Raw genomic sequence first — 27,078 nt, forward strand, 5'->3', positions numbered from 1 at the left:
TGATCTTCTGTTAGCCATTACTTCTGATATTTTCTCAAAATTTTTGTAGATCTCCTCATTACTTCTCATTTTCCAGCCATCTGTAGCTTGTATTGCAACCATTATGTTCTAATAATGCTCCTTTGAGGAACCTCTGTTCTGTCCAGCTTATAGTTCATCATTAGGCATCCACATCCATATAAACATCCTGGTCATACCACTGTGGGATAGTGTTTTAGTTTTGTTTTTTTAGTTGTACATTTCTTGTTGTAAATATCCTTTGTCAAACGATTTGCTCTCTCCAGTTTGCTGACTCTTGCATCTACTGTTAATTCTTCTAGTCCATTTTGTTGTACAGTTTGTCCAATATATTTAAATTTACTTACTAATGCTATTTTACATTTTTGTTTTTCTAAGAATGTTGATGCATTGTTTGAAATTGTCATCAATGTTGGTTTTTTGGCTGAAATTTTGGGACCAGCTCTCTTTGCTACTTCTTCCAAAAGATTTCTTTCAATAACTGTCTGTCAGATTTTTTGAAAGTATATCAGAATCATCTGCAGAAGCCAGGCAGTTTACCTTAATTCCATTTGTTTTTCGTCCTAAAATTATTGGTTCAATTTTGTGATTTTTTTTTCTCCAAATTCCAGATATTTTCTATTCTTTCTAGAATGCAGTGTTACAGTAAAGGTCTCCTTGTCCCCTTGTCTAACACCAGTTTTTATTTCAAATGGTTGAGATACTTCTCCCATAAATTTAGCTTCAGTCATCCTATTTGCTAGTGTTTTGAGGATTATGTTTGCTTTAACACAAAATTCTTTGATGATTTTACCTATAATTTCTTTGCCTATCAAATCAAATGTTTTCTTGAAACCAATACGTGATACTATTATAGGTTTGGTGATTAACAGTATGTGGAGAATTATCGATTTTCTAATAAACATCTGTTCTGTGCAGGGTCTTCCCTTTCTAGAGCTCCTTGAGATTCTCCCAGTTATTTGTCTAAAGTTTCTACAACTCTGTCCAGAGAATTTTTGATAATATTTTGTATACCACTGGCAGAAGTGAGGCATCTCTGCAAATGTTGACATTTTGTGTGTCCCCTTTTTTTCATAGCTGTGGATTAATGCTTTCCATAATCTCTTCAGCTTTCCAAATGTTCTCAAACAGCAGTTGTAGATCATTTGTGTGTTCTGACTATGTCAATAATTTTGCTGCAGTAGAGTCTTCATTTGTTGCTTTGAAGTTTTGGAATGATTTGATGGCTTCATGAATTTATTGCTCTGTTAGTGGAAAATCTTCCTCCAGATGTTGTGGGACTGCTATTATATATTGCTACAATGTGCTGTTATTATTGTTGTTGTTGTTGTTGTTGTTGTTTGGTTGCCTGTTCTTCAGCACTTTCTTTCTGTTACCTTTATCTATTTGCCGCCATTTTAGCCCATTTACCGATATTTTCAGCTTGTTCTTCACTTATTTGACCTTTTGGTGGCTCCTCTTGAAGAGATCTTATTTCTCAGCATTTAAAATTACATCATCTGCTGCTATTTCGCAAATGAATTTCATCATGTCCAGTCTAGTTTTTTCATTCATTTAACCATACATCTTCCTTGACTCAAGATCCTGAATTTTTGTCCTTAATTCTTGAACAGTCTCATTTCTCTTTTTACATTTTCCAGATGAATAAACTTTTGGTCCTCAAAGCTAAGATTAGTATCAGTTTTTTTATTTGTTTCTGCCTATGGCTGCTATATCTCTTTAGTTAGAATATTTTCTCTCTCTGTATTTGATTATAGTCTAAGTCTGAATATTTTTATAAGTACATTTATTGCTGTAGCAATGAGTAAAATAAATTGTATTGCACTGCCTGTAGCATGTAGCACCATTTTGACTGTTAGTCCTCTTGCTGTACAAAAAGTAGCTTTGATGATTACTTAATGCAAGTATTTTGTAAGAGCTGTGGAATGGTTAGTATCTGTTTATATTTTTCTGATTAATTCAAGCTCGTCAATGCACATCCTGTGTTAAGGAAATATTTGCACTGAATTTACTGTGTGTTATATATAAGCAGTGGATCCATTGGGGTAGTCTTTTTGGCAGAAATATGTCAAGGTGAACAAAACAGGAGATGGTGAAGGAAGAGAGGGAAAAGATCAACATTTGCTTCTCATCAGCAATATAACTGGGTTGCAACATTCAGTGAAAATTATCTGTGACAGGAAGTTGTCAGAAATACATTTTTTGAAGAAACTTTATGTTTGTATAAGCATTTATTAAATTTAAAAAGTTGGATTTGATCTGTTAATACAAAAGATAATGTTTTGCATTGCAGGCATGATGAACCTGTCAAAGATGAAGAATCGGCCAATGATTCTTATTGGAGGATAACAGTATGTATAACTTAAACTTGAGATTCTTGAAAATAAAGCTAGTCAGTATTTCTTAACAGTACTGATTTAAATACATCTAAAAGATCGCTGTTACCTAAATGAAAGTTGACGAGCAAAGTCTTAGTGGACATTTGTATAAAATTGTCATAGGTGTTATTTACAAGAAGAGTAAATAGTTTCAATAGGAATGTGGTGAGACATTTAACAAATGTCATGACCACACATTAATAGGACCTTATAACACCAACATTATGATATTAGTATGCTTTTACGTAAATAACAGAAACCCTGTCTCTATGATGCCACGTATAACCCTCTTACTAAAATTTAGTTTAGTTTCCAAATAAAATACACTATGGAAGGATAGTCCTGTTTATAGGAAAAGATAATCAATAGAGTTATCCTTCTTACTGGATTTACCGTGTGTTGCGTCTAATGGATAAGTAAATTGGACTATTCACTTCTTTTCCTAAGATCTTACCCAGTGGCTAGATAGAAACACAGTATGAATAATAATATACTGAAGCTAGGACAACTCATTTCCAAGTTCATTTAGTGGTTTAAAACATGTACTTAATGGTCACCAACCTATCCTGGCAATGAAATAGTGAAGTATTGGAGAAGCAGAAATGTGAATTTTGCCTACTTTCTTGCTACTGTTTAGTTTGGCTCTTCAAGTAAATTACCCCACTTAAACAATTTTGGGCTACATCTTTATATATTATGTTTTTAAAAAAGAAAAAGCCCAGTAGATAACTTCAAGGAAGGTAAAAAAAATTAGCCGGGGTGGGGGGGACAACCTTTAGAAAAGCACTTTCCATAATCAAGAAATTTAAATACTTAGACACTAAAGCACACACTTTTTAACTGAACATTTCACTTAAAGAAAACCTCTTTCTTGGTGGAACTTACTTTCAAAAGCTATTATTCTTTGAATTAATTCTGTATAGCCATCTAACAGGTTCTAGTAACTTGGCTGCACTCTGATTGAATTTTATGTTAGCAAACTATAACACTTTGGTATAGTTAAGAAAACATTTTTATTATTTATGCTAAAGCAATATAAATGGTGCCTCTTTATTTTAACTTGGCACTTCACTCTGATTGAATTTTATGTAAGCAAATGATAACACTTTGCAATAGTTAAGAAAACATTTTTATTATTTACACTAAAGCAATTTAAATGGTGCCTCTTTATATTAACTTGGCACTTCATAAGTCTGTAAAACAGGACACTCGGATTAATCAAACACCAGGAAGGAACCCTATACAGATGTATGATTAGGATGAAATGACAGGGTGAGCCAGTTTCCGTAAAGTTCAAGAATGATTATTAAAACACAGTTTAAATTAATGGTTCATGCTGTACAAAGGTAAAAATAGAAAAAAATCTTATCTGGTGGCTGTAGGCTTGGGTGTGGCGAACAGTTATGACGGCTACACTACCCACACTACGGCCTGCAAGTTTCTTGCTGTATGGGCTCAATTTCTCTTCTTGGCTTCATTCAGTTTTACATACAGTAGCTCAACAACTCGCAGCTATGCTGTAAGCTGTTTGCAGTCTTCAACCGAGGCATTTTTATGAAAATTTGCAGGCAAAGCTTCTGCTCCACAAAGGAGTTACCTCAATCACTGCTGCCTACAGACTGTGTGACTTACTTCCCGCACTTGCTCAAGGTAGCATGCCAATTCGCCTTTCGCACCTTTTGCACTCCCCACAGCTATTTTCGTTTCAAACAAAAGCACACTGGCTTTTACATAACACCTATTTCTTACATTGTTCCTAAACATGACCATATCTTAAATTGTCAAATTTACATCAACAAGAACAATTTGTACACACAAATATTTTTAAATACAAAATGTTATCAAAACATTATTTAGACCCTTGGTATCCTTTGTAGAGGACTTGGGCAGGTTTGTCCCATCCTAGAACACATTATTTTGTTACTTCCCTTCAGATATTCCATTTAGCTACATCTACAATAATTCCCAATGTTCTGCCTTTTGAGGTGTCCAGTGCGGGTTGCTCTCCACTTCCTGGGTGTATTGTATCGAGTTAGCTCCCAGGAGCCGCTCAAAGCACAAACTCTTAGAAGATTCACTCTTCTTGTACTTAAGTCGGCATTGTCCCTTATGTATTCAATCCCGATGCAATTTCTGTGTTTCCTGGTCAATGTGAAGGTCCAAGGGATACAGAAAACCTGCACTGGAGCATTGGAATCTAATACTGGTCTCCCAGGAGCCGCTGCAAGCACAAATTCTTAGAAGATTCACTCTTCTTGTACTTAAGGCGGCATTGCCCCTTTTGTATTCAATACCGATGCAATTTCTGTGTTTCATGGTCAATGTGAAGGTCAAAGGGATACATTTATCGTGCACTGGAGCATCGGAATCTAATACTGGTCTCCCAGGAGCCGCTCAAACCACAAACTCTTAGAAAATTCAATCTTCTTGTACTTATGTCTGCATTGTCCCTTTTGTACTCAATCCCGATGCAATTTCTGTGTTTCATGGACAATGTGAAGGTCCAAGAGATACAGTAAACCTGCACTGGTGCATCGGAATCTAATACTGGTCTCCCAGGAGCCGCTCAAAGCACAAACTCCTAGAAGAATCATTCTTCTTGTACTTAAGTCAGCATTGTACCTTTTGTATTCAATCCCGATGCAATATCTGTGTTTCATGGTCAATGTGAAGGTCCAAATGATACAGTCAACCTGCACTGGTGCATCGGAATCTAATACTGGTCTCCCAGGAGCCGCTCAAACCACAGAACCCTTAGAAGATTCACTCTTCTTTTACTTAAGTCAGCATTGTGCAATATGTATTCAATCCCAATGCAATTTCTGTGTTTCATGGTCAATGTGAAGGTCCAAGGGATACAGTAAACCTGCACTGGTGCATCAGAATCTAATTCTGGCCTCCCAGGAGCCGCTCAAACCACAAACTCTTAGAAAATTCACTCTTCTTGTACTTTTGTCGGCATTCTCCATTTTGTACAAAATCCCGATGCAATTTCTGTGATTCATGGTCAATGTGAAGGTCCAAGGGATACAGTAAACCTGCACTGGTGCATCGGAATCTAATACTGGTCTCCCAGGAGCCGCTCAAACCACAAACTCTTACAAAATTCACTCTTCTTGTACTTAAGTTGGCATTGTGCATTTTGTATTCAATCCCGATGCAATATCTGTGTTTCATGGTCATCGTCAAGGTCCAAATGATACAGTCAACCTGCCCTTGTGCATCGGAATCTAATACTGGTCTCCCAGGAGCCGCTCAAAGCATAAACTCTTAGAAGATTCATTCTTCTTGTACTTAAGTCGGTATTGTGCATTTTGTATTCAATCCCGATGCAATCTCTGTGTTTCATAGTCAATGTGAAGGTCCAAATGATACAGTCAACGTGCACCAGTGCATCGCAATCTAATACTGGTCTCCCAGGAGCCGCTCAAACCACAAACTCTTAGAAGATTCACTTTTCTTGTACTTATTCGGCATTGGGCTTTTTGTATTCAATTCCGATGCAGATTCTGTGCTTCATGGTCAATGTGAAGGTCCAAGGGATACAGTAGACCAGCGCTGGTGCATCGGAATCTAATACTGGACTCCCAAGAGCCGCTCAAACCACAAAACCCTTAGAAGATTCACTCTTCTTGTACTTAAGTCAGCATTGTGCAATAAGTATTCAATCCCAATGCAATTTCTGTGTTTCATGGTCAATGTGAAGGTCCAAGGAATACAGTAAACCTGCACTGGTGCATCGGAATCTAATACAGGTCTCCCAGGAGACGCTCAAAACACAAACTCTCCGAAGATTCACACTTCTTGAGGTTAAGTTGGCATTGTGAGTTTTGTATTCAATCCCGATGCAATTTCTGTGTTTCATGGTCAATGTGAATGTCCAAGGGATACAGTAAACCTGCACTGGTGCATCGGAATCTAATACTGGTCTCCCAGGAGCCGCTCAAACCACAAACTCTTAGAAAATTCACTCTTCTTGTACTTAAGTCGGCATTGTCATTTTTGTATTCAATCCCGATGCAATTTCTGTGTTTCATGGTCAATGTGGAGGTCCAAGGGATACAGTAAACCTGCACTGGTGCATCGGAATCTAATACTGGTCTCCCAGGAGCCGCTCAAACCACAAAGTCTTAGAAAATTCACTCTTCTTGTACTTAAGTTGGCATTGTGCATTTTGTATTCAATCCCGATGCGATATGTGTGTTTCATGGACAATGTGAAGGTCCAAGGGATACAGTAAATCTGCACTGGTGCATCGGAATCTCATACTGGTCTCCCAGGAGCCGCTCAAAGCACAAACTCCGAGAAGAATCATTCATCTTGTACTTAAGTCAGCATTGTACATTTTGTACTCAATCCTGATGCAATTTCTGTGTTTCATGGTCAATCTGAAGGTCCAAATGATACAGTCAACCTGCACTGGTGCATCAGAATCTAATACTGTTCTCCCAGGAGCCGCTCAAACATAAACTCTTAGAAGATTCACTCTTCTTGTACTTAAGTCGGTATTGTGCATTTTGTATTCAATCCCGATGCAATTTCTATGTTTCATGGTCAATGAGAATGTCCAAGGGATACAGTAAACCTGCACTGGTTCATCGGAATCTAATACTGGTCTCCCATGAGCCGCCTAAACCAGAAACTCTTAGAAGATTCACTCTTCTTGTACTTAAGTCGGCATTGTGCCTTTTGTATTCAATCCCGATGGGATTTCTGTGTTTCATGGTCAATGTGAAGGTCCAAGGGATACAGTAAACCTGCACTGGTTCATCGGAATCTAATACTGGTCTCCCATGAGCCGCTCAAACCACAAAACCCTTAGAAGATTCACTCTTCTTGTACTTAAGTCAGCATTGTGCAATAAGTATTCAATCCCGATGCGATTTCTGTGTTTCATGGTCAATGTGATTGTCCAAGGGATCCAGTAAACCTGCACTGGTGCATCGGAATCTAATACTGGTCTCCCAGGAGCCGCTCAAACCACAAACTCTTTGAAAATTCACCATCTAGTACTTAAGTCGGCATTGTCCCTTTTGTATTCAATCCCGATGCAATTTCTGTATTTCATGGTCAATGTGAAGGTCAAAGGGATACAGTAAACGTGCACTGGTGCATCGGAATCTAATGCAGGTCTCCGAGGAGACGCTCTAAACACAAACTCTCCGAAGATTGACACTTCTTGAGGTTAAGTTGGCATTGTGAGTTTTGTATTCAATGCCGATGCAATTTCTGTGTTTCATGGACAATGAGAAGAGTCAAGGGATACAGTAAACGTGCACTGGTGCATCGGAATCTAATACTGGTCTCCCAGGAGCCGCTCAAACCACAAACTCTTAGAAGATTCACTCTTCTTGTACTTAAGTCGGCATTGTCCATTTTGTATTCAATCCCGATGCAATTTCTGTGTTTCATGCTCAATGTGAAGGTCCAAGGGATACAGTAAACTTGCACTGGTGAATCGGAATCTAATACTGGTCTCCCTGGAGCCGTACAAAGTACAAACTCTTAGAAGATTCACTTTTCTTGTACTTAAGTCGGCATTGGGCTTTTTGTATTCAATTCCGATGCAGATTCTGTGCTTCATGGTCAATGTGAAGGTCCAAGGGACACAGTAAACCAGCGCTGGTGCATCGGAATCTAATACTGGACTCCCATGAGCCGCTCAAACCACAAAACCCTTAGAAGATTCACTCTTCTTGTACTTAAGTGAGCATTGTGCAATAAGTATTCAATCCCAATGCGATTTCTGTGTTTCATGGTCAATGTGGAGGTCCAAGGGATACAGTAAACCTGCACTGGTGCATCGGAATCTAATACTGGTCTCCCAGGAGCCGCTCAAACCACAAACTCTTAGAAAATTCACTCTTCTTGTACTTAAGTCGGCATTGTCCCTTTTGTATTCAATCCCGATGCAATTTCTGTGTTTCATGGTCAATGTGAAGGTCAAAGGGATACATTTATGGTGCACTGGTGCATCGGAATCCAATACTGGTGTCCGAGGAGCCGCTCAAACCACAAACTCTTAGAAAATTCACTCTTCTTGTACTTAAGTTGGCAATGTGCATTTTGTTTTCAATCCCGATGCGATATGTGTATTTCATGGACAATGTGAAGGTCCAAGGGATACAGTGAACCTGCACTGGTGCATCGGAATCTCATACTGGTCTCCCAGGAGCCGCTCAAAGCACAAACTCCGAGAAGAATCATTCATCTTGTACTTAAGTCAGCATTGTACATTTTGTATTCAATCCCGATGCAATTTCTGTGTTTCATGGTCAATGTGAAGGTCTAAATGATACAGTCAACCTGCACTGGTGCATCTGAATGTAATACTGGTCTGCCAGGAGCCGCTCAAAGCATAAACTTACACTGCTGCTCTCTTTGATAATGATCAACAAGAACCAAATAATAGACTGTGTATGATAGAACATGTTCTCAACGAGAGTTTGTTTCATTTGTATACCATTTTATTCCATCATAGATGCTGCACTTACAGTTTCATATATGCATTGCAGCAGCAGACACAATAAAAGTAGCAATCAGCAGTGCATAGTTTGTTGAATGAGTGAAAAATATGCCATTGTCCCAGTTCCACATATCCCCAAAATTTGATTCTGCCAAATTCTGTACTCTCTGAAATCGAATGTTTAATCCAAAGATGAAAGTGAACAAGTTTGATGCAGTATTGCTAATATTGTTTATTACTCATCTTGCTGAATGAAGTGCATACCGTGTCCTTTCTGAAAGGTTTGCAGAAGTAATGCACATACACACATACACACACACACACACACACACACACACACACATGCGCGCAAATGCAGATCACACATACATGACCACTGTCTCTGGCTGCTAGGGCCAGACTGGTGGCAACTGCGCAGCATGGGAGAAACAACGGTCGTGTGTGTGTGTGTGTGTGTGTGTGTGTGTGTGTGTGTGTGTGTGTGTGTTTTGTCCACTTTGGAAGAAGACTTTCTGATCGAAAGCTTACGTGTTTAGTAGTCTTTTTGTTGTGCTTGTCTGTGACCTAACATCTCCTGTATACTGTGAATAGCAATGTATCTTTTTTATAATATGGTCATTATTCCAGCCTAGATTTTCTATTGTTTGTTTCCTTTTAAGACCTGATAAAGACAGTTGCTGACAATTTCTTTTTTCTTATTGGAGAAAAGCAAAACCATATGGGGGCCAGAATTAGATTGTAAATGAATATGGAATAGAGTATTTTTATTCTCCCTGTATGCAGTGTCACACTTCATTTCTGGCAGCACCACCTTCTCAACACATGACTGTCCCCCACCACCTCACCATAGTCTTCAAGTTATATCCTATAGCACTTCTGGGTGGACAAATAGATGAAGGATGTAGTTTAAAACAGTATAACTAAACTTAAAAGTCAAACTGCCCTTTTATAGAGACTGCCATCATTATTTAAACATACTAAACAATATCAAAACAGTCAAAAGAAATTTTTTTTCAAAAGAGCAGAAAATTGTAGTGAAATTCATGAAAGGATTGTTTTAAATTGTTATATCTTAAATCAATAAGTATGTCAGCATTTCCCAGGATTTTCTGGCTTAATTAAGACTAGGTCATGCCACCACAGTGGTCAGACAGTGGACTTGCCTTCGAGAGGACAACGGACCCGAGTCCCATCAGGCCACCAAAATTTGGCTTTTCCTCGATTTCCCTAAATGATTTAAGACAAATGCTGGGATGGTTCCTTTGAAAAAGATGACATTCGGCTGAGAAAGCTAATTTCTGTGGCAGGTCTGATGACACAGTGCTGGTGGAAGCACGAGTATTTCAGAGCACACCATTCATTGCACATTGTTAAACATAGGGCTCTGCTGCAGACAACCCCTGTATGTTCCCATGTTGACAACACTGTTGAATTACAATTTCTGTGGCTCGGGAGCAGTTAGATTGGGCAGTGAATCAATAGAAATGTGTCATCTGGTTGAATCATTCATGTTTCGCATTACACCTGCTTGACGGTTTTGTGCACATACACTGTCAACAGAGTGAATTGGTTCTTGAAAGGTGCACTTTGCTACAGACTTAGGCCAGTGGGAGCAATATTATGCTATGGAGGACATTCACCTGGTCTTCTGTGGGTCCTGTGGTAGTAACTGAAGGCTCCATAACAGCTTTGTTCTGTGTGAACATTATTCTGCACTGTCCGCACCCTGTCCCTAATGAAGGTGACATGTTTCAACAATATGACTTTCAGTGTCACGAGGCCAGAATCAAATTCACCCCTTCTGAATCTGATGGAATACATCTGCGATGCTATCAGATACCAGTTCTGCACCCAGAAACCACTGATCTCCAATTTATGGGAATTACATGACCTGTGCTTAGACATGCGGTGCTGCATAATGCTGGGAACATACCCCACATAATGCTGGGAACATACCTGAAATTTGTTGAACTTGTCCCACACAAAATCACTGCTGTATTGTGTTCCAACAGTGGACAAACACATTATCAAACAGGAGGTCATAGTTTTTTGTCTCATCAGTTTATATATTCAATGCTTGAATGAAAGGTGTGCTCTTTTCCTATTTTCTGCCATTGCGTGTATGAGTAAAGCAGGATGTTCTACCATTTGGGCTTGTTTATACGAAGGCTGTCAGTATTACCACCTGCACAGATACTAAATGCTCCTTTTGTGAAGACCTTTTATCTTGAGAACACTTTTAAGTTTGTTTCACAAATGGCAGCACAGTTTCAAGAAAGCTTCTTAATTTAATGTAATAGTTAAAATAATACCTTCAGCAAAAGATGTGTGCGTTGGAGTGGGGAAAAAGATTGGAGATGTATGTAGTTTAATTTTCGTAAATTGTTAAGAAGGTTAACAGCTTGGCATGCTAAGATAAATTCAGACATTCTCTAAAAAAAGAGAAAAAGATTAATTTAACAGAATCAGTGAGGTATACAAATTTAACAACAGACTTGTAGAACCATTATTTTGTAGGTCAGATTAGATTAGATTCAGCTTTTGTTCCAAGACCCAAAACATGAGATGATTCTCATGGGTGAGTAACATGCCAGAAAGTATAACATAAAAAATATAAAACATTTGAATACCCTGATCGTTTGTCAGGAGATTGTCAAACTAGGTGAATACAATACAAACTGGAACAGCTAATATTTTCAGAATTGATACGCTGTCAGACTGAAACATTATTATGCACTATTAATAAATTTATCAAACAAAAAGTACAAAATTTTGACTGTTATGACAAAGTGCTCTCAGAACTGAAATCTAACAGACATTCTTATTTAAGCTGGCCTAACAGCCACTGTTAAGATATTCATCTATAGAGTCTTTCAAACTCTGTTTAAACCATGCTTTATCTGATACCAAGTTTTTAATGGTGTCTTTCTTCCACAGATAAATTGTGTTGTAATGCGAGGTTTTAATGAAGATGAAGTGTGCAGTTTTGTGTAGTTAACAAAAGAGAGTAATGTTGACGTAAGATTTATCGAGTACATGCCTTTCAGCGGCAACAAATGGAATGATGGGAAGATGGTCTCATTTAGTGAAATGCTCCAAATAATTAGAAAGCAGTGGCCTAACTTCGATCCTCTTCCCAATGGGCCCAATGATACCTCAAAGGTACGTGCAGTATTACATATGAACATACATTGAAAATAATTTAATGTTTATGACTTACTACCAATCACAAGAATACTTCACATCTGCTGGTGGTATGAGAGATGGACTGGTTTAGTTATATATTTCTCATCCCATTCAGTAAGTCTGCACTGGCCTGGGTTTCTCTGTAGCTTTTCTGCAACTCTCCCTATTTCCTAAACCTTGACAAGCCTTTTCTTTCTTCCCTTTTCCTTCCCCTTCATTGTTTCTGCCAGAAGAAGAAGCCACTGGCTCCAAAAGCTTGCACATTTCCGTAACTTTAAGGGGAGTTAGAAGGGGAAAACATTCTTGTTCACTTTTTCGGGTTTTTATCTGATTATAAAATTTGCAATTTTCCAAATAAAATGATATGTATATTACTTATAAACTTGCGTGGGAAGTATTTTATTTTATTTTCTAAAATATAATCTACACCAGTTGAAAATGTTAAAATTTTTACATGCATTATTTCGAGACCTAATAAAATCGGTAATTTTTTATATACAGGGTAGTCCATTGATCATGACTGGGCCAAATATCTCACGAAATAAGTGTCAAACGAAAAAACTACAAAGAACGAAATTTGTCTAGCTGGAAGGGAGAAACCAGCTGGCGCAATGGTTGGCCTGCTATAAGGCACTGCCATAGCTCAAACTGATATCAACTGTGTTTTTTAAAATAGGAACCCCATTTTTTATTACGTATTCGTGTAATACGTAAAGAAATAGGAATGTTTTAGTTGGACCACTTTTTTCGCTTTGTGATAGATGGCGCTGTAATAGTCACAAACATATGGCTCATAATTTTAGACGAACAGTTGGTAACAGGTAGGTTTTTTAAATTAAAATACAGAACGTAGGTACATTTGAACATTTTATTTCGGTTGTTCCAATGTGATACATGTACCTTTGTGAACTTATCATTTCTAAGAACCCATGCTGTTACGGCGTGATTACCTGTGAATACCACATTAATGCAATCAATGCTTAAAATGATGTCTGTCAACCTCAATGCCTTTGGCAATACGTGTAATGACATTCGTCTCAACAGTGAGTAGTTCGCCTTCCGTAATGTTCGCACATGCATTGACAATGCACTGACGCATGTTGTCAGGCATTGTCGGTGGATCACAATAGCAAATATCCTTCAACTTTCCCCACAGAAAGAAATCTGGGGACGTCAGATCCGGTGAACGTGCGGGCCATGGTATGGTGCTTTGACGACCAATCCACCTGTCATGAAATATGCTATTCAATAATGCTTCAACCGCACGCAATCTATGTGCTGGACATCCATCATGTTGGAAGTACATCGCCATTCTGTCATGCAGTGAAACATCTTGTAGTAACATTGGTAGAACATTACGCAGGCAATCAGCATACATTGCACCATTTAGATTGCCATCGATAAAATGGGGGCCAATTATCCTTCCTCCCTTAATGCCACACCATACATTAACCTGCCAAGGTCGCTGCTGTTCCACTTGTCGCTGCCATCGTAGATTTTCCGTTGGCCAATAGTGCATATTATTGCGGTTTAGGTTACCGCTGTTGGTGAATGATGCTTCATCGCTAAATAGAACGCATGCAAAAAATCTTTCATCGTCCTGTAATTTCTCTTGTGCCCTGTGGCAGAACTGTACATGACGTTCAAAGTCATCGCCATGCAATTCCTGGTGCATAGAAATATGGTACGGGTGCAATCGATGTTGATGTAGCATTCTCAACACCGACGTTTTTGAGATTCCCAATTCTTGCGCAATTTGTCTGCTACTGATGTGTGGATTAGCTGCCCCAGCAGCTAAAACACCTACTAGGGCATCATCATCTTTTGTTGCAGGTCGTGGTTGGTGTTTCATATGTGGCTGGACACTTCCTGTTTCCTTAAATAATGTAACTATCGGGCGAATGGTCCGGACACTTCGATGATGTCGTCCAGGATACCGAGCAGCATACATAGCACACGCCCCTTGGGCATTTTGATCACAATAACCATACATCAACACGATATCGACCTTTTCCGCAATTGGTAAATGGTCCATTTTAACACGGGTAATGTATCACAAAGCAAATACCGTCCGCACTGGCGGAATGTTATGTGATACCACATACTTATATGTTTGTGACTATTACAGCAGCTGGCCAGAGTGGCCGAGCGGTGCTAGGCACTACAGTCTGGAAACGCGCGACCGCTACGGTCGCAGGTTCGAATCCTGCCTCAGGCATGGATGTGTGTGATGTCCTTAGGTTAGTTAGGTTTAAGTAGTTCTAAGTTCTAGGGGACTGATGACCTCAGAAGTTAAGTCCCATAGTGCTCAGAGCCATTTGAACCATTTTTGACTATTACAGCCCCATCTATCACAAAGCGAAAAAAGTGGTCCAGCTAAAACATTCATATTTCTTTACGTACTACATGAATATGTAATAAAAAATGGGGGTTCCTATTTTTAAAAAATGCAGTTGATATGAGTTTGACCTATGGCAGCGCCATCTAGCAGGCCAACCATAGCGCCATCTGGTTTCTCCCTTCAAGATAGACGAATTTTTTTCTTTGTCGTTTTTTCATTTGATGCTTATTTCTTGAGATATTTGGCCTGGTCACTATCAATGGACCACCCTGTAGAAAGCTGTGGATTGCTGTGTTATAAAGGTTAAATTATGTGTTTGTATTGGTAGCACTGTCAAAAATAGTATCGTATCTTTTCATAGTATAAACATGCTTTGTATATTGAAGTGCTAACGTTTTTCCGAGGAAAAGTGACGAATAGACTGGTAAATCTCTCAAAAAGTATGACTCCAAAATGAAGTGTTTTTAAGAAATGTGGGTTTCATGGTAATAAAATTTTGAATAAAGAGAAACATTGTATTCAGCATGTGGTGTGTGAAGTTACAGACAATGAAATACTGGCAAATTCATGAGTATCTAGAGAAACACCCATTAGTGCTTCGAAGATTAAAATAAAACATAGTGATAACACAGTTATCTCAAAACAAACCTCATGCAAACGGTAGGTTAGGTTATATTCTGATACATTTACACATCCTAATAGGGATGTTATGTGAATGTGTGTGCTGTATGTTTGTGGAGGGCCAGTTAGTTTACATGAAGACATTGAGGCATCAAATGGACAAGCCAGGAAACTTATCATTAATTCTGCCAGTTGTAAATATACTCATTCATTTTGGAGTTCTGATAAGTGTAAAGATAATTATTTTAAAATAAATATTAGGTGGTTTTATGGATTGAGAGCTATTGGCAAAGGACACACTGCAGCAGAAACAATGTGTGTCGTGATGTATATGCCACGCCCACTTTGTAAAATGGACAAATATGCAGGATTTATTGGAGCTGCTGTGAAATCTGCTGCATGTGATTCAATTAAGGGTGCTGCAAATGAAGCTGCTGAAATAAACGATGGTATGATTGACATATCAGTAGCTTTTGGGGCACTTGGTAGAAGTGCAGCTGCAGTTCTAAGAATTCTGTTGCTACAGTGACCAGTGTGGATACTGGAAAGCTAATAGATTTCCAAATTTTAACCAAATATTGTTATAAGTATAAATCAGGGAATGAAGAAGGGCATATCTGTGACAGAAATTATGAAGGACAACTAGTCGTACGGAGGCCTGTGCAGCTGTTGAAATTTATAATCGATCTGTAAACTAAAGGCGAGTGTGTTACACTAAGTTCTTAGGTTAGGCAGACTCAAATGCATATAACAGTGTAGTAGCCACTCAGCCTTATGGTGAGAAGCTTATCACAGAAATGGAATGTGTTGGTCATGCCCAGAAGAGGATGGGTACCAGATTGAGGAAGTTGAAACAAAGTTTGAGAGACAAGAAATTTTCAGGTGGTAAGACCATAAGAAGCAGGCTGACAGACAACATGATTGATGAACTACAACAGTATTATGAGATTGCCATTAGAAATAATACTGAGGATTTGTTGAAAATGAAGCAGGCAGTATGGGCTACCTTCTTCCAGAGACTGTCAGCTGATGATAAACCAGTACACCATCTTTGCCCTCCTGGATCTGGTTCATGGTGCAATTACCACAATGCCCAGTACTCAAACAGGTCATACAGCCATAAACATTCTATCCCAGCAGCAGTTGTGGATATCATAAAACCTGTTTACAGAGACCTGGCAATCCTGAATTATTGAAGAAGTGTCTGCATTGTCAGACTCAAAATCCCAATGAGTCGTTCAATAATCTTATAGTGTCAATGTCATCGTAACTGCCGTCTGCGTCACCTCTGCTGTGCAGCGAGCTACGCTAGTTTAAGTATTAACTCTATTTTTCTTACTTGTCACTTCTTCTTCCGTGTGTTTTTGCTTTTAGGAAGCTTTAATTGTCGAGTGCTAGTAATAGTGTTCCATAGATTTTGTGTTTGTTTTGAATACAGTCAGAGAGAGTCCGTTTAGTCAGCCATAGTGCCAGGAGTGCTAGTGTTTGTTTTGAATACAGTTCAATTAACTCTCTACAGTAAATTGATTTCTTAGGATGGATAGGATGTGAGACTGCTGTGTACGGACACAGGAGGAGCTGGCCACTGTTCGCGAACAGCTGAACGTGTTGATGGCCGTGGTTAGCCGTCTTCTGGCTGCTGCCTCGGAGTGTAGCGGCAGTGGGGAGTCTGGTGCATTGCATGGTACACCCCAGGTGTTACATGCTTCACCCACTGACCCTGCTGTCGACACATCTTTGCGGGTACCGGGCGCGGTTGGGCCACTCTCTTCCCAAGGGGAGTGGCGGGTTCAGCGGCGTTCGCGGCGCACGAGGCGGAGGGTCAGTGTGGAGGCTGGCCGTGTAGCATCGTCCGTTCTGCCTGTGAGTGGACATGTGGCCACTCCTTCAGCAAGGTCCGAGCAGGCACATGGGGGGGAGGGGTTTATTAGTTATTGGGAGCTCCAACGTTAGGCGGGTGATGGAGCCCCTTAGGGAAATAGCGGAAGGGTCGGGGAAGAAGGTCGATGTTCACTCTGTCTGCTTGCCGGGGGTCTCATCCGAGATGTGGAGGAGGCCGTGCCGGCAGTGATAGAGAGCACTGGGTGCACCCGACTGCAAATTGTTGCTCTTGTCGGCACCAATGACTCCTGCCGTCTGGATTCAGAGGTCATCCTCAGTTCGTACAGGCAGTTAGCAGAGTTGGTGAAGGCGGAAAGCCTCGCGGGGTGGAATCTGAGCTAACTATTTGCAGTATCGTTCCCAGAAACGATAGTGGTCCTCTGGTTTGGAGCCGAGTGGAAGGCTTAAACCAAGGGCTCAGACCACTCTGCAGAGATCTGGGGTGCAAATTTCTCGACCTCCGCTATCGGGTGGAGAAATGTAGGGTCCCCCTGAATAGGTCATTTGTGCACTACATGCAAGAAGCGGCTACAAGGGTAGTGGAGTATGTGTGGAGTGCACATGTGGGTTTTTTAGGTTAGAGAATTCCCTCCCTAGGCCCGACAAGACACCTCCTGAGATGCGGCAAGGTAGGAGTAGACAAAATGCAACAGGGAATAACAATATTAATGTGCTAATAGTAAACTGCAGGAGCGTCTGTAGAAAGGTCCCAGAACTGCTCTGATTAATAAACGGTCACAATGCCCACATAGTACTAGGGACAGAAAGTTGGCTGAAACCAAATGTAAACAGTAATGAAATTCTAAACTCAGATTGGAATGTATACCGCAGAGACAGGCTGGACAGTGAAGGGGGAGGCATGTTTAAAGCGATAAGAAGTGCAATAGTATCGAAGGAAATTGACGGAGATCCGAAATGTGAAATAATTTGGGTGAAGGTCATGGTTAAAGCAGGCTCAGACATGGTAATTGGATGTCTCTATAGGCCCCCTGGCTCAGCAGCTGATGTGGCTGAGCACCTGAAGGATAATTTGGAAAATATTTCGAGTAGATTTGCCCACCATGTTATAGTTCTGGGTGGAGATTTTAATTTGCCGGATATAGACTGGGAGACTCAAACTTTCATAACGGGTGGCAGGGGCAAAGAATCCAGTGAAATTTTTTAAGAGCTTTATCTGAAAACTACCTTGAGCAGTTAAACAGAGAACCGACTCATGGCGATAACATATTAGACCTTCTAGTGACAAACAGACCTGAACTATTTGAAACAGTTAATGCAGAACAGGGAATCAGCGATCATAAAGCAGTTACTGCATCGATGATTTCAGCCGTAAATAGAAATATTAAAAAAGGTATGAAGATTTTTCTGGTTAGCAAAAGTGACAAAAATCAGATTTCAGAGTACCTGATGGCTCAACACAAAAGTTTTGTTTTAAGTACAGATGGTGTTGAGGATCAGTGGACAAAGTTCAAAATCATCGTACAATATGCGTTAGATGAGTATGTGCCAAGCAAGATCGTAAGAGATGGAAAAGAGCCAGCGTGGTACAACAACCGAGTTAGAAAACTGCTGCGGAAGCAAAGGGAACTTCACAGCAAACATAAACATAGCCAACACCTTGCAGACAAACAAAAATTACGCGAAGCGAAATGTAATGTGAGGAGGGCCATGCGAGAGGTGTTAAATGAATTCGAAAGTAAAGTTCTATGTACTGACTTGGCAGAAAATCCTAAGAAATTTTGCTCTTATGTCAAAGCGGTAGGTGGATCAAAACAAAATGTCCAGACACTCTGTGACCAAAAAGGTACTGAAACAGAGGATGATGGACTAAAGGCCGAAATACTAAATGTCTTTTTCCAAAGCTGTTTCACAGAGGAAGACTGCACTGTAGTTCCTTCTCTAGATTGTCGTACAGATGACAAAATGGTAGATATTGAAATAGATGACAGAGGGATAGAGAAACAATTAAAATCACTCAAAAGAGGAAAGGCCGCTGGACCTGATGGGATACCAGTTCAATTTTACACAGAGTATGCGAAGGAACTTGCCCCCCTTCTTGCAGCTGTACCGTAGGTCTCTACAAGAGTGTAGCGTTCCAAAGAATTGGAAAAGGGCACAGGTCATCCCCGTTTTCAAGAAGAGACGTCGAACAGATGTGCAGAACTATAGACCTATATCTATAACGTCGATCAGTTGTAGAATTTTAGAACATGTATTATGTTCGAGTATTATGACTTTTCTGTAAACTAGAAATCTACTCTGTAGGAATCAGCATGGGTTTCGAAAAAGACGATCGGGTGAAACCCAGCTCGTGCTATTCGTCCACGGGACTCAGAGGGCCATAGACACGGGTTCCCAGGTAGATGCTGTGTTTCTTGACTTCCGCAAGGCATTCGATACAGTTCCCCGCAATCGTTTAATGAACAAAGTAAGAGCATATGGACTATCAGACCAATTATGTGATTGGATTGAAGAGTTGCTAGATAACAGAACGCAGCATGTCATTCTCAATGGAGAGAAGTCTTCCGAAGTAAGAGTGATTTCAGGTGTGCTGCGGGGGATTGTCGTAGGACCGTTGCTATTCACAATATACATAAATGACCTTGTGAATGACATCGGAAGTTCACTGAGGCTTTTTGCGGATGATGCTGTGGTATATTGAGATGTTGCAACAGTGAAAAATTGTACTGAAATGCAGGATGATCTGCAGCGAATTGATGAATGGTGCAGGGAATGGCAATTGAATCTCAATATAGACAAGTGTAATGTGCTGCGAATACATAGAAAGAAAGATCCCATATCGTTTAGCTACAATATAGCAGATCAGCAATTGGAAGCAGTTAATTCCATAAATTATCTGGGAGTATGCATTAGGAGTGATTTAAAATGGAATGATCATATAAAGTTGATCGTCGGTAAATCAGATGCCAGACTGAGATTCAGTGGAAGAATCCTAAGGAAATGCAATCCGAAAACAAAGGAATTAGGTTACAGTACACTTGTTCGCCCACTGTTTGAATACTGCTCAGCAGTGTGGGATCCATACCAGATAGGGTTGATAGAAGAGATAGAGAAGATCCAACAGAGAGCAGCATGCTTCGTTATAGGATCATTTAGTAATCGTGAAAGCGTTACGGAGATGTTAGGTAAACTCCAGTGGAAGACTCTGCAGGAGAGACGCTCAGTAGCTCGGTACGGGTTTTTGTTGAAGTTTCGAAAACATACCTTCACCGAGGAGTCAAGCAGTATATTGCTCCCTCCTACGTATATCTCGCGAAGAGACCATGAGGATAAAATGAGAGAGATTAGAGCCCGCACAGAGGCACACCGACAATCCTTCTTTCCACGAACAATACGAGACTGGAATAGAAGGGAGAACCAATAGAGGTACTCAAGGTACCCTACACCGTCAGGTGGCTTGAGGAGTATGGATGTAGATGTAGATGTAGACCAAAAAATGTTTTTCTCGTAATGAAGACACTAAAGTGGGGGTCAGCTATGCTGTTATTGCTTTTAATGATGGCAACATTGGTAGCGTGAAAGTGCTACAACATATGGGAATTAATTCTGGAGCAAACTGCATCAGAGAATTTGAATGGATGGACAAGGTTTGCATTGGTAAAGCAAAGTATGCAGCACAGTTGGCCACTACGGAGTCCAGAAAGAAGAAAACAAGAAAAAACTTAAAAAAGATCAAGAGGATGATATACAGTAAGGTGCAGGGTGCTTCTGAGTGACTAAAAATAAAATGTTAAGCATATATTGAGTTACAGTCTATTAAAACTTTAAAAACTCTTCCTGAAAATTTACATTTTCTCTTGCATTTTTCCCTAAATCTCAGAAACTACTTCGAGTAGCGAATTCAAATTTTCAGGGAGTAATAACATACGTATCCTGAGTCTTCCGAACTAAAAGAAAAACATAATGTTATGTATAAATAAAATTATTTAGAATAACATACAAAAAAGTACACAAAATTTTAACTGTGTAATTAAAAAATTGTATTTCCAAAAGCAGTGGCTGAAATGCAATTATTGTAAGACTCAGAACATATAGTTTAATGTGCTGTAAAAGTTTCTTGTCAATGGCTACAGTTGTTCCTGAAATACGGGGAAGTTAAGTCACTAAATTTAACATTGTCAGGATAGGGCATTCAAACTCCCCTTAATGCACGTTTTCTCCTTCCTCCACTTGGTGAGCGACACATTTATAGTATTTTCACAACAGCAGTAGCTATTTTCTTACAATTTCTTTTTGCCGGCATACCATGTCCCGGGCTTCAAGGGATGTGTGGGATTTATTACCTCAATGAGTGAACACTTCTGTGGCACGTGCAACCGTTTACGGATAACAGCTGATGGCAATTTGGAGGTGTGTCTCTTTGGGAATTCAGAGATATCTCTCAGGTGAGTGATGAAACATAGAATAATCGTGTCCAAGTGAAAATTCATGCGAGGAAACCATAAAATTACTAGAAGACTGACAGACTGATCAGTATTTTACCTTCAGGAGGTGAAATTCCAAAACTTCTTATAGACACATTCGTTCCTCTTGTCCTCACATTAGTCGTGGAGTCCGAGTGACCTTTCAGACCTTCAGAAACTTATCCCTCTTTCCTCTCTCATGAAGGAACTGATAGTTCCAAATGCTGAGTATAGAATAATACTTTCAAACTGTTTGCCATGCACATTAGGTATGTGGTTGGTATATGGAAGAGATAAATTGCAGTTACATCCAGCAGGTATGAAATGAGTAATCTTTTCTTGAAGTTTTCAGCTTGCACCCTCCTCCCTCCCAGACATACAAACCAGATACCTCTAGCTAAATAATTTGTGAGTATATATAATTTGCCTCTGTCAACATCATGTTACACTAACCTATTTGTGAGATTAAATTAAAGGAAAGTAATCAGGACTGGAAATTATGTAAAGACATTTTTAGCTATGTCCCTAGGTTGTAATAAAGTTAACACAGTATTTCTGTCCATGTGATGGTAACTATGATTCGCCAGCCACCGTTGCCAAGCGGTTCTAGGCGCCTCAGTCCAGAACCGCACGACTGCTACGGTCGCAGGTTTGAATCCTGCCTTGGCTCAGATGTTAAGTCCCATAGTGCCCAGAGCCATTTGAACTGTGATTCATGATTATCAGAGTCTATATGTTCCAAATAAAAATTGGAACTTCATGTGTATAAATGTACAAATTATTAGACAATGGGACCAACAACTGACACTTTTAAATTGATGACTAGACTAAGAGATTAATAATAGGAAAAAAACTGCAAGATACTTGGCGATAAGTTTGTTTCAGGACAAGGTACGAGGGGTGAGGGGTGAGAAGAATCAGCTCTCTCTTTGTGAGCATAACAGAAATCCTTTATCAACCCATGGTAAAATAAGATATAAAAATACAGGGTCAAACAATTAAGTATCTTAAAAACCAAATGACTAATAAAATTGAAAGTTAAGAAAAGTAAGTTCGTAGTAAGTAGGGTGAAACACAGGGGGCTGCAACATATTGCCATTGTTGTTTGACTTGTCTATCAAAGAAAAAAGAAATGGATCAAAACAAAATAAAAGTGAGAATGGAAATGTATCAGAAGCAGATAGGAATAAGCAAGGAACATATTCTTTAATAAATAAAAAAAAAACTGACATGTGAGGCAGATGTTCCTACAATTTTATGTTCAAAGCACAGCAGTATGTGAAAGCAAAATATTTATGACATTGAAAAAAGAAAATCAGTGAGTGAAAAGTGTGTGTAGGTGAATTGTGGTGAAAGACTGGATATTGGAACTTCTGTTAGGCTGCCCAGTATTAGTTAACTTGGTAGTAAAGGAGCAAGTTTGCAAGGGCAGATAACTGTTTGACTACGTAAAATAGAGTGGGAGTATGGAAAAGCTAGTCTAAGATAAGATGAAAAAGGTAACAGCAACTTAAAAAATGAATTGATAAGTTACCATGAACCCCATTCCAATCTAGTGAATGCAGTGGTTGACAATATCTTGTGACATTCGCCTATAAGGCTCAAACAATAATTGCTAAATAAAAATACAAAATGTTGACAAGACTGTATCTAAGCTGTCACTCTCTTTTGAAACAAGGATGTTTAAACCAACAAACACGCAGGAAAGCAGGGACAACTCGCACACTAGAGAAGGATGGGCAGTATCAATGAAGGAGTGAGCATAAACTGTGTGGAATATGTGTGGTGCAAGTAATGAGAAGAGGAAAAATGTTGATCTGGAAACAAGGGAATAAAAATTTGCCACGTGAAGACACAACATGGTACTGTGCTGATGAGTGTGTACAAGTGGTGATATACAATATACATTGATAAAGGAACTCTGCATTGGGGCCAGAAGACCACGCAATGCTCTTTGAGAGATGTCCTCTACTATATATCTATGGAGAGTTAGGGGGTCAGTATACAACTCTCCAGGCTGTTATCAACTTCCAGAAGTTGAAGACACTACTTCTCACTTGAGTAGCTCCTCAGCTGGAACTACAAGCAGAGTGTACCCTATTCCAGTCTGTCCACCGAGCAGAATTTCCTGGCTCTACAAGGAATTGAACCTGATCCCTTTCTATGGCACGCCTGTGGCATACTGACTGCATAGCTGTGGCAAGAGTCATAATATACACTTGTGAACAATTGAGTTATAACTATTCTGTTTATTGGGGAGAGAGTATGTATATTGCCACCGTGAATGAAATAGTTTAGTGTATCGTAACTGGAATGTATTCAGACCTCGTACTTGTGTGAGAGCGCAGTGTCTTAGACACTTGTAGTGTTTGTCTTAGCATGAACTAACCGGTGAGCCTTACTTTCTAGTATTTTTAATTATATATCATTACTGGTGCCTCTGGCACTTTTGTGTTGCAATAGCTTGCAATAGCAAACATTGAGTCAACCATGGTTTTTGGATTAGAAGTAGAGGTCAGCTGGGTTGACATTGGGAATAGAGTGATGGGAAGTGGACAATAAGCAGTTATATTGAAGGGTGCATTATTTGATATGTTAAGGTTAATTACAAAACGTGGATTGGAGAATTTTTCACGTTGAGCAGAAGTAAGTTTACAGGACCAGATGTCAAATTACACATGATCAGTGTGAATCCCTATAGTCAGCATGAACACTGGCACACAGAATAATTTATAGGTAGCCTTGCTGTATATAAAAAATCAGATTTGTGCTGAACTGTCATGAACAAACTGTCACTTCTCTGGAATAAATAGACTCTGATTTGTTAATTACATCTGTGTAAATGAAAAATATGGGAAAACATAGATTGCTGCTTACTGTAAAGGAGACATGTTACATTGTAGACAGGCACAATTAAAAAGGCACTTACACAAAGCTTTCGGCCACAGCCTTCATCAGCAAAAGAGATACAGAGAAACACACACATTCATACACACAGGCAAGCACATGTCACACACATATGACTGCCAACTCCAGCAGCTTGCCCCTAGCTGCTGGACTTGGCAGTTTTTTTTTCTCTGTGTGTGCGTGCGTGCGTGCGTGCGCGCGCAGTGTGCTTGCTTGTGTGTTGTGCCTGTGTGCAACTTTGTTTTCTTTACGGTAAATACTGATCTATCTTTCCCTGCACTGTTGATATTCCTACCTGGAATTTACATTGTTTAATCAGTGTAAATAAGGACACAGTTACATATATTCTGTCACTTGAAGACTAATACATGAAGTAAGTGGACATTATTTTTTATTGCAGAGGATCTTTGTCACCACTAATTATTAATTTTGTGTTCCAGTTAATTAGACATGCTTTCATCCTTTCCTGGATGTGCTCTTTTTGTTAAATCTTCCTTCAGAAGATCTGATTTAGCAAATGACTCACCAACTCAGTGACAGTCAATAAACAGTAACCATTCATGCCACTGGGAACTGTCACCTCTTTGTGGGATACAAAGATGCAATCTGCACACTGCTCGTCGCAGTTACAAAGATTAGCATTGGTTCAGAACAGCACCAGGGGATGCTCGAAGCATGCAGGAAGGTCGTCTGTCTGATGATTTGCGGTACATATTGCCAAGGTGGCAGGGTGCAAAATAAGGAGTGATCAAAAAACTTCCATTTGAAGGCTGCATAGTTCAGATCAGTATGCCACACACACACACACACACACACACACACAGACACACACACACACACACACATACACACATATCCATCCGCACATATACCCTGCTTGTGTCTGTATATGTGCGGATGGATATATGTGTGTGTGTGTGTGTGTGTGTGTGCGCGAGTGTATACCTGTCCTTCCCACCCCCCCCCACCCCCCCCTAAGGTAAGTCTTTCCACCCCCAGGATTTGAATGACTCCTTAACCTCTCTCATAAAACCCACATCCTTTCGTCTTTCCCTCTCCTTCCCTCTTTCCTGATGAAGCAACTGTGGGTTGCGAAAGCTTGAATTTTGTGTGTGTGTTTGTTTGTGTGTCTATCAACATACCAATGCTTTCGTTTGGTATGTTACATCATCTTTGTTTTTAGATATGTTTTTCCCATTTGGAATGTTTCCCTGTATTATATTATATATCAGTGCTTTCATCTCCCACAACTATCCTGCAGACCTTGTCCACAAACAGATCTCCCAAGCAATACATTCCTCCCCACCCAACAACAATGTTACTACCCCCAGACCACACAGAAGCATTCCCCTTGTCACCCAATATTATCCTGGCCCAAATACATCAACTAATTACTCCGCCACGTATATGAATTTCTCAAGTCAAGCCCTGAAATGAGATCATCCCTTGACAATATTCTCCCCACACCACCCAGAGTTGTCTTTTGCCGACCCCCTAACCTCCGTAACATCCTTGTCAAACCCTACAATATTCCCAGACCACCTTCTCTACCCAGCGGTTCCTACCCCTGTAACCGACCCCGATGCAAAACCTGCCCCATGCATCCCCCCACAACCAACTACTCCAGCCCCGCTACTGGTAAAACATACACAACTCAAGGCAGGGCCACATGTGAGACAACACGTCATTTATCAGCTGACATGCCTGCACTGCACAGCCTTTTACATTGGTATGACGACAACTAAACTGGCTGAGCGCATGAATGGGCACAGACGAACTGTCCGCCTAGGAGATGTCCAATACCCAGTAGCGGAGCATATCCTCCAGCATAATTCTAGGGACCTAGGAACCTGCTACACCATATGTGCCATTTGGCTTCTCCCACCCAACACCAGTACCTCGGAACTGCGGAGATGGGAACTTGCACTCCAACACATCCTTTCATCCCGCCATCCCCCTAGACTGAACCTATGTTAACCAACCTCACTCCCATTTACTCTTTAGTCTTCTCCTCTTTCCCTTTCCTCTTTAGTCATTCATGCATCTTTTCATCCAACATAGTTGCGTTTATGTTTATACTATGTACCTCTTTACTTCTGTATTCATCCTCCTTGGTTTGAAGCTGGCACAGTAATTACAGTAGAATATCTTTGGCTTCCCTCTGACATCCATGCCTCCATCTTTGCTACCCTCCCTGTTTACCTTTCACCTGTTGCTTCATAACCTGGGTTGTGAATAACTGAATCCACTTTCCCTTCTTCCCCTTTTTTCCCCTCTCTCCTCCCTGATGAAGGAACGAAGTTCCGAAAGCTAGGATACGTCAATTTTCTGTTCTGTTTTGTGTATCTATCGGCTGTACTGAGCTGGCCAGGCCCTCTATCTCTTTGTTAGCACACACACACACACACAGACAGGGTGATGCGTATTATCATTTAAAAACCTCCAAAGCACTGTATATGACCCTGAGACAAGTAATTTAATACAAGACACATGGGATCACAAATGTTGGATACGATACAAATGTTGGGAAATGTGTCAAAAGCGAATGACAAATGTCACCAGATGATGTACCTTGCCATGCTTGCAGTGGTTGAGCCTCTCGGCCTGTCACACTTGATCATCCCAACCCAAGTCAAGTATTCATATCATTGTGGCTACGGACACACATGTGCGACTCTAGTGATGGCATTCGGGATTTGAGTCTTGCATCTGGCATGCAGTATTCTTTCATTGTGTTAAACAATTATGTATTTATATTGAAGTTTATTATTTTATTTACCGGCCTTGCAGTTTCCTTGATTTCTTGCAAAGTACAGTACAATAAATACCTACCATATTGCATAACAAGTAGATGAG

General features: G+C 40.0%; 1 protein-coding gene and 1 pseudogene across 1 annotated transcript in view; both read left to right on the plus strand.

Moving 5' to 3' along the window:
- Positions 1-2,367, plus strand: part of LOC124776186 — a 70,785-nt pseudogene extending 68,418 nt beyond the window's left edge.
- A 9,531-nt stretch (positions 2,368-11,898) lies between these two features.
- Positions 11,899-27,078, plus strand: part of LOC124776187 (molybdenum cofactor biosynthesis protein 1-like) — a 29,091-nt gene continuing 13,911 nt past the window's right edge. The window contains exons 1-2 of the mRNA XM_047251018.1: positions 11,899-12,024; positions 21,125-21,297. Coding sequence (XP_047106974.1) covers positions 11,899-12,024; positions 21,125-21,297 — 299 coding nt within the window. The remainder of the gene's footprint in view (positions 12,025-21,124; positions 21,298-27,078) is intronic.

The sequence above is a fragment of the Schistocerca piceifrons genome, chromosome 2, assembly GCF_021461385.2.
Source record: "Schistocerca piceifrons isolate TAMUIC-IGC-003096 chromosome 2, iqSchPice1.1, whole genome shotgun sequence".
Taxonomy (NCBI): Eukaryota; Metazoa; Arthropoda; class Insecta; order Orthoptera; family Acrididae; genus Schistocerca; species Schistocerca piceifrons.